Below are 15,544 nucleotides of genomic sequence, written 5' to 3' on the forward strand. Positions count from 1 at the left end.
GTGGTGCATTAAGGAATGATGCCATCATTGTCTAACATTACTAATTCCATAGCTTGGCGAACCTCACTGGTGCTATCGTAAATGAGCACTCCTACACGTTTTTTTATGACACCATTCTTCCTCACTTTCCAGTAAACTCCCACACTCTCAGTGTTTGAACATGCACCCGTACACTCTGTCACAGCACACAGGAAAGTGTGCACTGTTTTATTTGAGGCTATTTTGAATGCGGCGTAATGAGAAGCGAGCCTAATTGCGATGCAGTCTACACCGACTAGGACTCCCGGTCCTGACGAGGTAAGTGCTTGTGCCAGAAAAAGTTCATGAAGTTCAAGTTCATGAATGCACGTCGTGTCTTGGACATACACACAATCTCTGGGGGGAAAAACTACACAGATCACAACTGAAATGGCCTTTTACAGACAATCCACACTATGTATGTCAGCTAATAAACTAATGTGAGCAATTAGGCAAAATGTTACTCTGAGCAAAACAGACAATTTATGTTCTTCTTGTCACTCCATTTAATTGCATTTCCTTTGGACACAGCCACGCAGCCACAATCTAAACATCTTGCGACACCTTCAGGATATTGTAGATGTGATTATAGACATGACATTACAGTATATCTCCACCTGTTGTCAGATAAGTGACTCGCACACACCCCAGCCCAATTCCCTCCTGTGATCAAGTGGCTATATGAATACAGTTATAGATATTATACGGAGATGCAACTACAAGAATTTCAGCCAGATCATTTATTTTCACCAATATGGAGCAAACAGGTTCATCATAACACATTTGCAATAGGTGCATCATCCGACCTGCAATGTGGTACATTATTGCTGCTCTTGGAAATATCGTAATTACGAAGACAGCCCTTGTGAAGGATTAAAAACGAACAAAGGGCATGCAATGTATTTTTGATGACAGGTGGTGATATCTAGAGGTAATTGTTATTTTTTGGTGGTCTGTAGAGGTTTGTGAATAACTGAGCAGTGCAACATTTTGTCGCACATTCTTGATTTTAATGAACGGAAATAGGGCCGAACACATTCACTGACTCATACTGCCATAACCTTTTTTTTTTTTTCTTTTTTTTTTTAACAAAGCCATCGCCAACATATTTTTTAAAAATTATATGTTTGTGTTCCCAAACTAAACAATGCATATATAGAGGCAGAATGGTTCACATTGGAATTTTAAAATGATCTCAAACAAGACATGAAGAAAAACTGATGTGACCTGCAGTCCCTGCTAATTTACTCCACTATTTGATTCACTTCAGTCAAAGCAGAAGCCCACAGATAATCGGCGAGCAGAAATGCATGACTTTGCTGTATTTGTACACTGATGTTTGGCCTCATGTTATGATTCATCCTGCAGTCACCTCTCACATTTTCATGAACTTAATTATAAAAACATTTTGCAAGAATTCAATTGTACCGAGTCATATCCACAGGATGTTGCAGTGGAGCAGCATAGACATTTTAAACATAATGTTATGCCCAATATACTGGAAGACATAGGGTTATCTAAAGAGACACGTCCCTGGGCAGAATAGTACTACTTGTAGGATTAAAAGGAAGTTCTATTAGATATAAAGTGTTGTTTTCTATAGTTTTCTGAAATTTAAAATAGTAATTCTTCATATGACGTCACTATCTATTTTCTCAGCCTGACATGGAGAAAGAGTTTCAGAAACAGAAGAATATCAGAAAGCTGAGGTAAAATGGAATGTTTTTTATATGATATTCAGCTTTTTGTATTTGTAAGATCTTGAAACAACACAGCAAAACACAGGATTTAGTTATGGTAAGGTTATTACTGAATTACTGAATGTTGTGGCTGTGTAACTCCTATTGACCATTATAGAATAAGACTTAAGAAATCTTACACCAGCAAAGAAAAGAAAAAAAGCCGATAAACCTTCTGTCTGGCTCGTCTAAACCCACATAATCTTCATGGACAAAGTTTAAGTACAGCTTTTATCTGAGGTTTTGTCATATCCCTGACGGTTTACAGTAACAGTATCAGGAACAGAATCCACAGGGCTCTATTATAAATATTTTGGTGTTTGTCAAGTCTTAGATGGCTAACATTGCAAACTATTCAGAATAATGCTGTTTGTGTGAAGTGGTGTTTGTGTGGCTGATTGTCGTGACATCCTAGGGATGACAGAGCAGATTGCCAAGATATTTTCCTCTTTCTGCCTTTCTCCTTTTCCCTCCTTCTCAGATCTAAGAATTCCTTTCATCCTTCATTATCCCTGCGACTCTCTTCCACCAGCTGCAGTTTTTGTCCCACTTTGTATCTCCCTCAGCCTTTTCCTTTCTCACCCCTCTCTCCGCCTCACTCACCTAGTTTCATTCACTGCCTCTTCAGCCAATTGTTCCCAGAATCTCTCTTCCCGCTCTGCACTGCACTTCTCATTTTCTCAACAATCCCAGCCTCCTCCCACTGCCCCTTTTAGTTTAGTTCCATTTTTATAAGCTACCCATTATAAATTTGAATGCCCCCTTTTCAATGCTTTGAATCATGTAAGCTTGTAATGTGTTAAGCACTGTCATCTGCATAAAAGCGGGTATCTATTAAAAGAACACTGTAAACATTCATCTTATAATTTCAAAGAAAGAAGCAACGTTCTTCCTCATGGGAATTAATTTACCACTTAGACCTACAGTATGTCTTCTTTGGATTCTACTGTCACTGCTTAGTTACCTGCTTTGACCTCCATCATCACCGCAGCTGTAAAACGTGATCCCTCTGTAATGTCATGCTGCAACACCGACCATAAATTGCGATGAGAAACCAAATTAACAACATGCTGTGATTTCACAGTGGGGAAAATGGAGTTCAGAACCATAAATCAGTATCATAACGCACAAGTCAGAAAGAAACGGGGGCCTCAGCAGGCAGCCGGGCCGGCTGACAGACAGCTCACGAATGATCCCAACTGTTCCTCAAATACTTACATTTACGCCTGTCCTTTCAGATACACACACAAGCTCCATGTTTTCACTGTGCTACACCTTTGCATATAACTGATTGTTACACTTGCAAAGCAAAACACTGACAATTGCTTCGCAGCATGATGAGTTTTTTTTCTCCATTTGTCAATCTGAATTGCATGTGTGTGTGTGTGTGTGTGTATGTGTGTGTTGTGAAAACATGCATATTTATATGTGTTGTTGGCCCTGTAGTGCTTCTCACTCATGCAAACAAAAAACAAGACTAATGAGTGTGGTTTTCCAATCTCTTCGCAGTGAATACAGAAATTTTGAGCAGAATGATCCAGTTAATGAACCACATTGCTTTTCCCTGTGTGAATGGAAAATAAGATTGATCTTGTAAATAAAATGCATTATGCATCATACGCAGTGTCCTATTATTTTCATTGTTTTACTTTACAGCTTTAACTTTAACATTTTGTCTTTCCCGGACATGGTCTTGTGCTTGAGTGTTGTTTACTGGTATAAAGATAGATAATTATATGTGGCAGGCAGAGAGGAGGGGCAGTCATTTACCAGCATGCTCGATATTTTTGAGTGACAAAAAAGGCACAATGTAATGGGTGGAGAGCGAGAGAAATTGTCATTTCCAATCACCTATTTTTGAACAGGGCATCATTAAACGAGCTTGGAAAATAAACATTCACAGTGTGACCTCCTCCCCATGTAGTTGCTTCAGGATGCTGCATGGACGAATGAACTGCGAGACAAAGTCTTTTCTTCCCCACAAAGTGAAACTGTTGAATTTAGATGACGTTTCTGCGGCAGCCTGCATGTTCAAAGTCATTTTGTTTCCAATGAGACTATAAAGTTTGATTTAAGGACTGTAGATTAGAACAAGCAGTGTAACATTGAAAGTTTTCGCACCCTGATTAATGACTTTCAAAGTACTGGCAATTAAACGAATGTTGTAGTGCCCCTCTTTGGTCCAACTTAATATAAAGTTTATCCAGTCATGCACAGCAGATTGCCATAAAGTGTTGATTGCCAAAAAGGCGCCTGTATTACATACAAAAGAGTGCAGATCTGTGGTTCTTTATCAATATCTTGTCTGAATGAATATAACAGCAGGAGGAGATCAGCTGTGAGGTCTCTCTGAGGAACGCTATAGGCCATTGGTCGTTGAGCATTAAAACAGGACTGTAATTTAAAAAGTGACAGCGCCAGAAGAAAGCATTCCACACTGATGACATCTAACACCGTATTTCAATCATTTGAAGGAGAACATTTAATTTTCTTCGCATGCACACAAATCCTCTCTACAACTATCAACAAATGCCACAAATGCCACATGATTGATTGGCCAACGTGCTCTACCATCTGAGCCGCTGCCCTATCAGACACGCGAGAAGTGAATCTATCATTGTGTAAACTGAAACAAGAGACCGAAATCAGCGGAAGTGAATTGGATTCTTGCGTTTGTCACTTATTGTATGATATGAATATTAATAAAAGAAATAAATAGAAATGATATATACATGTTTTTTTCTTGTCTTGATAACCACTTACACATCCCCACAGTGTTGCCATTATTCTCACCCATTAACACCCGTTCATATAGTGCATCTGTGTGCAGTTGTGTGTGCAATGTCTAGCCCAAGGACACTTTGACATGCAGACTCGAGGAGTTGGGGTTTCACTCACTGACCTTGTCGTTAGTGGACGACTCGCTCTACCATCTGAGCCACCCCCTACGTCTCTAGCAGCCTTTTTTCAATGGCCAAGGAGACTGCGGTTAATAAAACTGCATTCATTAATAAATGAAGCTCTAAGTTCAGTCGGGGAATCTACACCTTTGCTTGCTTCAGTTGTGGTATTTATATTTCACCCCTGTCTTTATCTCTTCACATGCGCACATGTCTGAACTCCAGGGGGTATTTACCATCCCGTTGTGCAGGCCAGATGCCTTTACACTCAATACTTTCCTGTTGAGGCAAAGTGCAGACTCTGAAGACTTCATCATCAGATTTCATTTGTACAATCAGTAAAAAAAGATCATTTTCCCCCACTTGTCTCCCCCGACTGAAACATTATAGGCCCAATTATAGGCTCTGTACTTAAATGCCTTTCAGTCTGGATTTCAACCACTGCACTGCAACTACACTTAAACCTTTAAGTGACATTTTGTATATCTGAATTTAAAATGGTCCATAAGATACCGCTCGACAAACTAGAAAAGTCCGTTTCTGGCACTGTTACAAATCTTATTTACAAATTAGGGACTACTATACCCAAGGATCCATATCTGCGTATTTTTATCCTTTATCTTCATGTTATCATTGTTCCTCCTTACTCATATCATTTCCTCCTCTACAATAGTTGCAATAAAGGAAATACAAACTGTGTCCCCAGGAGAATAAAGGTCCTCACATTGATCAAATCAGAGAGTGGTTGTGCCTAGGGAGAAAAAATAATGTAAAAAAAGAAAAAGAAGGAAATAACATTTTCAGAGAGAATGAATAAATGTCAGTGATCAATCTTGAATCCACAATAGGCAACTAAAAAACTATTCTACTTCAACAGTCACATTAAGAACAAAATGAAACACAAAGAAATAATTCAAATCTTTCTGTCTAATCAAAATACAGACAAAACCTATCCATGCATTTATTTTCAACAGTATATCTAACTGTTTTTACAGGTCAAGAGAGTGGAGGCCATGTCACCAGTCTTTAAATTACAGACCGGCTTTCTATGTGTCAGCGGATAGATTTTAAAATCCTGTTACTTGTCTGTGAAGCATTAGATGGTCCCAGGCCTAAATACAACATTATGAAGTACAGTCTCACCTTGGGAGCGCTTTAGTCAGTGTTGCTGAAATTAAAACCAAACAAGGTGAAGCAGCCTTATGCCACCTGCGGAAAACACTATTATCTGCTGCTGCTTATCAACAAATTACATTCTGCATCGTTTAATCTCTGTCTAATTAGTTTCAAGTTTTTGTTTTTGTTTCTATTGTATGAAATCCAACTGTATTGTTGTCATATAATCCGCATAAAGAGGGTTGTGGGGAAAGCTGGAGCCAGTTCCAGTTAATGTTAGGCAAGAGATGTTTTATTCCAAATGTTTTTAATATACAAACAAACCTTGAATTTTCTTCAAATGTGATTGTTTAGCCAAGTGGAAAACAGAACTTGCTGGGAAAGGTTGCTGGTTTTGAATCCCCACCAGGTGAATGGCTGGGGTACCCAATCACCATTGCTCATTGTTAATTGGACATTCTAATTTGACCTCAGTGCTCCTTGTGCCAGTCCCAAGCTCGGATAAATGGTAGGATTGCGTCAGTTAAAGGGCACCGGGCATAAAAATCAATGCCAAATCAAATGTGCCCATCACCCGCTGTGGCGACTGCTAGAGAGGGAGCAGCTGATCCTTGAAATAGTTATGTTCAGGGATCACATTCCCCTGTCCTGAGCTCTTCTCATCAGATGAACAGACAATCGGCAGATGTTTAATTGCTTTTATTACCTCTCATCATCAAACATGTGCAAAATATAAACTTAACTTGATTTGCATACACAGTGTCTTGTAGTCTAAATTCATAGAAGTTTGAGTCTTGCTTTGAACAGTACTTGCACCACCAGTCAATATGCATGAATAGTGCATTAACCTCATCCTTCATACATCACATTATCTATGATCAAACAAATCCTAAGTCCAGAATCCACATCCTTACTGAGCAAAGTGCTTTCATGCTCCTCTTTTTGTGCCCTGATTCAGGCATACATTATATTCTCTGTCTCTGCTTGATACTCCATTTCCTCATGATGGACTATAGCAAGTGTTTTGTCAAGGACAGCTCTTTCTCTGGATGGCATTTCATCATTGTTTCTGATGATGGCCCATCACAAACACAGGAGCAGGCAGCAGCACCTATAGCAATCAAAGTTAAATTACAAAAAGCTGCATTGATTTGCACCTGACCTCAAAGGTTAGTCAGCCAATACAGAGATATCCATCTGCACTGTCTGGATATAGTACACTGACTGGAGGGATGAAACCCTGACCATGCAAAACAAAGGTCAGCAAGCACCACAGTAGGCTCCTTTTGCTGTACACCCTTACAAAACACCATAAGCACACTTCTGTGCTGCCAAGTATTGGTTTTCCAAAATACAGCTTTAAGAATATAAATGAGTGCAGCACTGGGAAACAATTTTACTGTAGTAATCACAAACAATGTGATTTGATTGATTTTCTTTTTTTTTTTTTTAAATGAAACAGTAAGCAATGAAAAGAAACCGAAAATTACAGATTTTGACTGCATTGATCAGAGGAAATTAAGAACAGGGGACACAATCTATTGTTGCTTGTCCGCTGTCATAACTTCAGATGACGATGTAGCTTCAGGCTCTGCACCAACAAATCAGAGACGCTGCAGCACTTAATAGTTTTTTTTAACTTTTAATTTCAGTTTTGAGAAATCTGAGCACTTTCCTCTCCGAGCTATGACAAGCCGTGCCCTCTGCTATATGCACAAAATGTAGAGGGTAGTGAAAATAATTTGTCATCAGCACAAATAGGAGTACAACAATGATGACTGCCAGGGCCCAGAGTACAACCTTAGTAGACAGAAATCCCAAATTGATGTTCCCAAAGAGAAGGATATTATCTGCATGACTGTGTGGCACCTTCACAATTCATACTGATAGAATGTGCATAATCACAGCCGCTCACTATGCTTGTCTGCATGGTTGATGAAAGGAAAATGGGCTCCATACAGAACAAACAGAAAAGAGGCTTTCTACAGAATGACTATTACCTCATGAGTGTGTCATTGCAATTTGGGAAAGGGCACTGAAATATTCCATTTGGAGGCTTTAAATTGCCAACCACTGAGGTGAAAAATATTAAAATCAAATCCACGCTAAAACACAGCTGGCACATGCACAAATACTAACCCCAAATGCACACCACTGCACAACGGGACAAAAAAAATAACAGAGGTTGTGTGTCTGTGTGGCCAAGTATAATAACATTTATGTTGAATGTTGCTGGTGCCTTCACTACTTCTACCAGCAGATAGTGATTACAGTATTTTGTGGCTAGGCACCAATAAATCCTCAAAGTGCTACTAAGCCATATTGCACCTGATGCCAGGCCACTACTGTGAGAGCTGCTGTACACACAACACAAAACTGTGAGCCAACAACACATCTAATAGGATGCCTGTCTCTCTTGCCTCCAAACAAACAATAACATCAACACTTCACTTTCCTTGGACAAGAGAAAGGAAAAGAGCAGCAAAATCGTCTTGCACTTTTTCAATCCGAATACAAACAGAGGCTGAAACGGGACTTGACTGTTTTCCACTGTCCGAGTAAACATCTATTTCCAGTTGACGGTCCACATAAATTGTCAAGATGTGTTTATATGTGATAATAACAGCAACTTCATTTCCACAGCCACCTTTAGAGTTTACAAAGACACGCACAGAGACACAGCAAACTCTGGATACTCAGTGGCAGAAAGAAAGAAAGACAAACTGAAAGTGCCACAGAAATACAAAACACTAAATGTCAATATAAACAAAAACAAAGGAGGGCAAAAAATAAAATAGACAACATCACATAAAGCAAAGTTCATAAAATTGGTTTTAGGAAGTTATTTAAGTGAAGTCATTGAATCTTCAAGCTTTATCTACTCAGGCAGCAAGTCGAGGGTCCCTGATGGCAAAAAAAAAAAGGTCACCTTTAGATTGAAGCCTCGACTCTGGAATGGCCAGAGGGTCTGCAGCTGAGGATCTATGGCTCGAAGCTACAACATTTCTGCATGAGGCTAGACCTAGAAGCTTGAAAAGTAAACATTTTTAACCATTTCTGAAGCTGAGGACGAAAACCTAGGATTGGCGTGATGTGACTGTCTGTTAAAACCAGTTAGAACCTTAATTGCTGAGTTCAGAGCAAGTTGGAGGTGAAAGAGTGACCTTTGATTCACTTTTGATTTGACTGCACTGGTAACACTCATGCCACCTGCAGGCACTCGTTGTTAGAGCAGAAGCAGCAGAAATCTTGTGTTTCTTTGGGTTTTCTGTGATTTTCATGTAACTCCTTTTGCAGATAAAATGGAACACACAAACCTATAGCTAATGTATTGTTTATTAACTAATCTGCAATAAATACATCACTAATTTAGTAGTCAAGTAATAAAGAAGTATACAGTTTCGATAATAAAACAGATATCTACAATCTACAGTAATATTTTTATGTAACCCTCTGGGCTATTGATTCTTTTTCAAATGAATCATTCTGTCTTAAGATATAAGAAATTTGAGAAAAATCCTCCCACAGCCCAAACGATGTCTTCATATGTGGCATCACATTTATTCAAACAACCACCTAAGACCCAAAGATGATCCTTAGTTTACCTCCACAAAAAGGCTTCTTCGGACAAAGCAAAAATCAATTTTTGCAGTTCTGAACTACAACATAAAAGACATCCAATCCAAGTAAACACTCACAGAGCTGAATTGAAAGGACAACACAATACACTACAGGTGTTACATACATTGCTTCGAGGTATTTTTTTGCTCATCTTGTTCCATGACAGTTCCACCCTGCATCCCCAGCATTACTTTTAGATGTCACAGTTTGGACTGGAAGTTCAATAAAAACACATACAAAATAAAACTGCCAGTGCTGCAGTTTCATAATATTGGTGTGGTCTCGGTTTATTTCTTTTGCATCAGTGACTTTGCATGTCACTGCCTGAATAGACTTGATTATGAACAAATAATGGACAAAGGTGAATAAATGGGTGAATTGATAAATACAGCTGCAGAGGTAAGCACACCAGGAAACTGTGAAATCAGATAATTATTCAATCAATTTTTTTTTCCACCATGCCCAGCAGAAGCCAGAATATGTTTTCTCACCTGAAAAAAAGATGATAATGATACTATGCATGGGATGAAAGAAAAAAATAAAGTCAAATACGTAGCAATGCACCATTTACTGGCAGATGAAAATAGCTCTCTACCTGCATAGGTCCATCAAACGCCTGTATTTTCAAGCTGCATGAATAATATGCAACCCTCCAGTGATGCCTACTCACTGATAGAAAAGTGGTGTAATTGAGTCTAAACAGGCATCTATTGAGCTATCCCCACCTACCATTTTTATTGCTGTTGAAATATTGAACCAAAGCAACCTCCAATAAACAGGCTACTCTTTCAATTGCCTTCACATCACCCTGTTTGTTTCCCTCACCATGCCTCACCCCTGCCTCCCCTGTCACATATCAAAAATCCAGCCGACAGCCACAAACACAAACAAGAACAGCAGTGGCCACTGCAGAGGAAGATTCACAAAGGTACGTGGGTAGGCATGGCTACAGGTTATGAAGTGAATAACACTTGAAATATACTGTGGATACAATTCTTGACAAGGTTAGAGAGAGAGAAACCCCCATATGGATGAATGCTGCTGTGCATCAGTGAACACAATGAAAAGAGACGTGGGTTTATATGTACAGTATTACTGATTACTAAAAGTGATGTCAAATCATAATTATAACACATTGGCTGCATTTACTTCCCCTCTTAATTGTCACTCTTAAAAACACATGTAACACAGTATCCCATCTACGTGATTGCACATTTCTCTATCAGGTTTCCTTGAGTTTAACCTCAGTGCGGATAAAAGCCAAATAAATGCTTACATTTTTATCAGCAAATATGCCTGCAGACAGTTAACAGAGTTTAATCCCTTCTGAAAATGGCACCTGAGGTGCAGACAGTCCACTTTGAATCTGTAGCCCTGACTGTGGAAGCTGCGTCTCCTCAAACTATTACCCTTAATCTTAACAAACGGTGAGCCATTTTCTTCCTGAAGACAAGATATTGCCAATCTCCCTCCCCCAAGAGTGCTGCTTATATTAAAAGTGATACCTGAGAAGAAATGACTTACTCGGTAGCAGCAAACTATGCCCAACCTTTGAAAGAATCTGACAGCACCATAAGAGCCTGGTCCCGGCCTGAAGCAATGGGCATGAGGCCAGTCGGTAAGCTGAGCACTACTTTGGTTCACCACAGTTAAATATCAGCAATAAAAGAGGCATCAAGATTATAGGAGTAAAAGTGCTGCCATTTATCCTGGTAAATAAAAGAAAAATATCTACTTTGTTGGTGCCGGATGATTCCTTGCTGTTCAACGTTTTCTCCAACATCAACCTTGTGTCCTAAAAATGACGTTCCTATCAACTCCAACTAAAGTGCATATTCAATTGAATTTACTGTTACTTATTTATCTAACCAAATTGTGTGTTACTTATCTATCTATCTACAACCGTGCATGTCTAGGGGATTATTTGAATCGATGGAATCAAGGTGTTTGAATCAATTGTGTTTTTGAGGAAATTTGGCTAGATTGCATTTAGACAGAAAAGGCACCTGCTGAGAATGAAGAAGCAATTCCTCTTAGGACCCACAACACACAAAAACTATGGGACCTCTTTCCCCATTAACAAACACTTGCATAACACCACAAAAATAACATAATACGTCATCTATGTTTGATGTTAAACTGGTCACAAACTGTGGTTTGCCTCTTGGTGAGTAGCTTCTTAATTATACGCCAACCATGACCTGAGTATTTTGCCTCAAATACTTGAAAACAGTCACATGGCAGCAACTCAATGCATTCTGGCATGTAGACATGGTCAAGTCCAGCTGCTCAGGTTCAAACCAAGCATCATAATGGGGATGAAAAGTGACTGAAGTCACTTTGAGCGTGGCGCGGTTTGTGGCAGACGAGCTCGTCTGAGCATTTCAGAAAATGCTGATCTGCTGGGATTTTTACACACAACCATCTGTAGGGTTCAAAGAGAATGGTTTCAAAAAAATAAATGAAAATATCAAGTGAACAGCAGTTCTATGGAGGAAAAAAAAAATGCCTTGTTGATGACAGAAGTCAGAGGAGAACGACCAGACTGGTTTATAAAATACCAAGATATGCAGAAGACCGTCTCTGAACACATTATGCATCAAACCTTGAAGCAGATGTCCTATAGCAGCAGAAAAAAAAACACTTTGTGTGCCACTCCACTTTTGTCCTGCATACTTAATAAAGTAGTTGCACTGTACATCCTCTTCAATACATGATTTAGAAAGCAATTTAGTTGAGTTGGATTTTTGAAGTGAAAATGTACAGTCGCCCACTTCCACACTTCTTCTTCGTCATCCATTTTGGGGATGAAAAACCTGACGACCAGTTGGATAATGCCCCACACTGACTATTGATAGTGCGTAATTACACAGACAAATTGTAATCCTGATTAGCCCTAGCAGCCTTTCCAGTCTGTTTACGTAATCACATTGAGAGAAAGTCTTCATTACTGTCTGTGCAGAACCCACCTGATTACCACAGCAATTACTAACTGGGCAGTACAGGGTGGTTTAATACTTATAATAATTAAAAAAAAGAAAAAGTATTGGAATCGAGAAAGAAAATTGGAAAATATAACATAATTGTTGGAAAACCTCAACGATCTGTTCACTGTTCACTAACATGGATTGTTAAATTCCTACTTCCTCCTCTATTGGGTAATGACAAATATTAGCTGGTGTGAAGAATTTGCAATATATAAAAAACTGAATTTCTTCAAATACAGTTACATAAAATTCAGAATTGTTCAATACTCATTACATTACAGTTCATAATTGTGGAAGAACACATGTATCCAAACTTCCATACACTACTGGAACAGCTGTCAGGGGCAATTTGGGGTGACGTGTCTTCCCCTGGGACACTTCTGCATGTAGACTGGCTGATCAGAGGATCAAACCCACAACCTTCCAGTTGACAAACAGCCCACTCTACCACTAAGCCACCACCACACCTAAATATCCCAAGACCCATTAAAGCTCTGGGCATAATTCAAGTTTGATTCATGTTCATTTTCCTTTTGCCAATATCATATCACTGATATTTGTCACTTCTCTCCAATTATGTGACAAATTAACAAGTGTCAACAATAATGGGATGCTCTCAGTTTTGTGGCTGTTATTTTCTTGTCAACTTGACAAATCATTGTCCAATTGAGTGATGTGTAACTGTGGCAAAAAATAAAACTGCTGTGTTTACACTGACAGTTGTAAAAACATTTAATAGTATTTTTTACCATGGTCTTTACTGATTACAAATTGTTTAACTTTCTAAAATTGTGTAAGTGACCCAATGACACTGATAGAGTTCATGTCCTCATCTGTTCGGTTGTGGACTGCTGCAATGTGGATATATGAAAAAAGAACTCTGTGCAATGAGCATATAAAAACACCAACTCATGACAGGAGCCAAGAATCAAGTTGGTGTCTGAGATATTGTTGTGTATACAGAGAGTACACTGCCCACACACAGGATTTTGGATCAAATTTCATCAAATATTTAGTCAATGAAAAGGCAATTTTAGCAAGGCAGAGACTTAGAGATGGCCTTATTTTTCCAGCATCATTTTCTTAGCATGAGAAGTGAGTCACAGGGCAGACAGAGAAAATATCTTTTTACTTCTGTGAAAACATTGTGTCATCAGTTAGAGCAGAAGCACAACAGCTCTTCTATGGTTCCTCCTCACTATTTCACTATTTCCTTCATTAGTTTCCAAGTGAGGAAGACCCCAGCCTCCTCTTCCTCCTTTCCTCCTTCCCTGTATCCCTCTTTTTTTCTAACAATCCCTGGCTGGGTGGCTGGCTCTCTAATAAGTAACAGAACTAGGAGGATTGGCAGTGGCCTCAAGGTTTGACATTGCCACAATGTGGGTGGTGATGAAACAGCAACTGTGACCGACTGCACGACTCGACTTGGCTCGGTCTTGGTGGGCGCTGGTACTCTGCATTCTGCACATCTCAACACACAGACACAAGAATTACTCACTGAGTGAACAATCTGCATGTAAATTGATATCTATGAGTGCCCACATCCATATACATATATATATATATATATATATATAGCTGAACGGATAAACTGGCAAACAAATAGTGTCCCTCACGTTGAGAAGAAAAACAATTTTAAGGGATTGGCAGTGATTTGCCTTTTTTTTTTCTTTAATTAGAAAGTGGAAATTCCTGCAGTAAGTGATATTGAATAGAGGGGAGGGAGAGCAGGAGGAAAAACAGAGACACTTTTCATTATCACCATGAGTGATACTGCAAAGAAGGAAGAGCATAATATGCATTTGTTTTCCGGAAATGTTTGAAAGGCACTGGACAACGGATGCACGCGTGGTAATTGCAGTGTGTGGTAAATGAGCAACAATTGCTCTGACTGATTTGAAGCTGTTGGCCTGTAAATAGCTTGAGTCAAATTACTGTTGTGGCGAACAAAGTCCCATGAATTGTGTCACTAAAGGGAAAAAAAAGTGAATTCTCTTGATAAATAAATGAATGAATGTATGAAGCTGATCCATTTAAGGGGGAGTATACACATGGATCCAGCAGTTTCCTCAGCAACTACAGTGGGTATTCAAATGGGCAGAGCCTGAGAATGAGCCTCCAGAATACTAACAAGCCCACCTTACACCTGTCTGCACTGGCAAGTCCGATAAACACCAGTCGACAAATTGGCTGCACACTAATTGCCTCGACCTCCCTAAATGGTTTGGGTAACATTTCTGGTGAGTACTTGGCCTGGCGCAAGATAGATCCCACCTCATACTATTTGGGAGGAAAAACTCGACTCAGGGAAAAAAGGATGTGTACGGCTTTTGCCTAAATAAATTACAACCTCCCAACATCCTGGAGGAAATCTGCAGTGCATGCACTTGCGCCTCAACAATTCACTAGTTAGCCTACTAAGCAAAGCAGCTCACGTCGGCTATTAGAAGAAGCACAGGCGACCGCAACAATTTCTATTGAGCGTCTCTAAACTCCATCCACTAAACCGCGGTGCCGCCGCCGCTGCCGCCGCTGCTGCTGTGGGTTATAGCCTATTTTGCGCACGTCTGTAACGTTAACGCTTTTGATTTGTCGCCCGCGTGCACGCGCACGTGCACACACACACACACACACACACACGCCAAGCGCATCAGAAAACATGGATCAATGCTGCAGTGGCTCGCTCATACCTTTCACACAACTGAACATCAACGAAAAGACGAGATTCCAAAAAACAAGTCCCGTCCTAATCCTCATCGTGTTGCCTTGGACAAAGTCCCCTCGGCCACATTCAACACATCTCCTGTTGAAAACGTCCCGCAGTTCAATAGATCCGTCGTAGTATCCGTCTCTGCACATCCTCTTCTTGTTCTCAACTATAAAGCATGTGTGTAACCTTTTTTTAAAAAGAAAAAAAAAAGAAAAGCCAGAAGTAGATTCCTCCTCTTTTCCTTTCCCTTCACAGAGGAATGAGAGAGAGACAGGCAGAGCCGCCCGCCGCGTTATGTCAGCTGAGAGGAGAGAAGTGAGCAAGTCTGAATTTTAGGAGAGGACCACGGCAACCTGGACGAGGAGGGCTCAACCATCTCTGCTGAGAGCCAGGGGCATCAAGTGCGAGGTGCTGGTGCGCTCTTTGCGTCTGTCGCTCAACACCTTTTCTGAT

The 15,544-nt window shown here is 39.8% G+C and overlaps 1 protein-coding gene across 2 annotated transcripts in view; it reads right to left on the minus strand.

Annotated features, from left to right (window-relative positions):
- Positions 1 to 15,291, minus strand: part of LOC122774892 (CUB and sushi domain-containing protein 3-like) — a 199,257-nt gene extending 183,966 nt beyond the window's left edge. For both annotated transcript variants that reach the window (XM_044034485.1, XM_044034484.1), the window contains exon 1: positions 15,072 to 15,291. In XM_044034485.1, the coding sequence (XP_043890420.1) occupies positions 15,072 to 15,240 (169 nt within the window). In that variant the 5' untranslated portion in view covers positions 15,241 to 15,291. The remainder of the gene's footprint in view (positions 1 to 15,071) is intronic.
- Positions 15,292 to 15,544: the final 253 nt, after the last annotated feature.

This window comes from Solea senegalensis, linkage group LG9 (assembly GCF_019176455.1).
Source record: "Solea senegalensis isolate Sse05_10M linkage group LG9, IFAPA_SoseM_1, whole genome shotgun sequence".
NCBI classification, from domain to species: domain Eukaryota; kingdom Metazoa; phylum Chordata; class Actinopteri; order Pleuronectiformes; family Soleidae; genus Solea; species Solea senegalensis.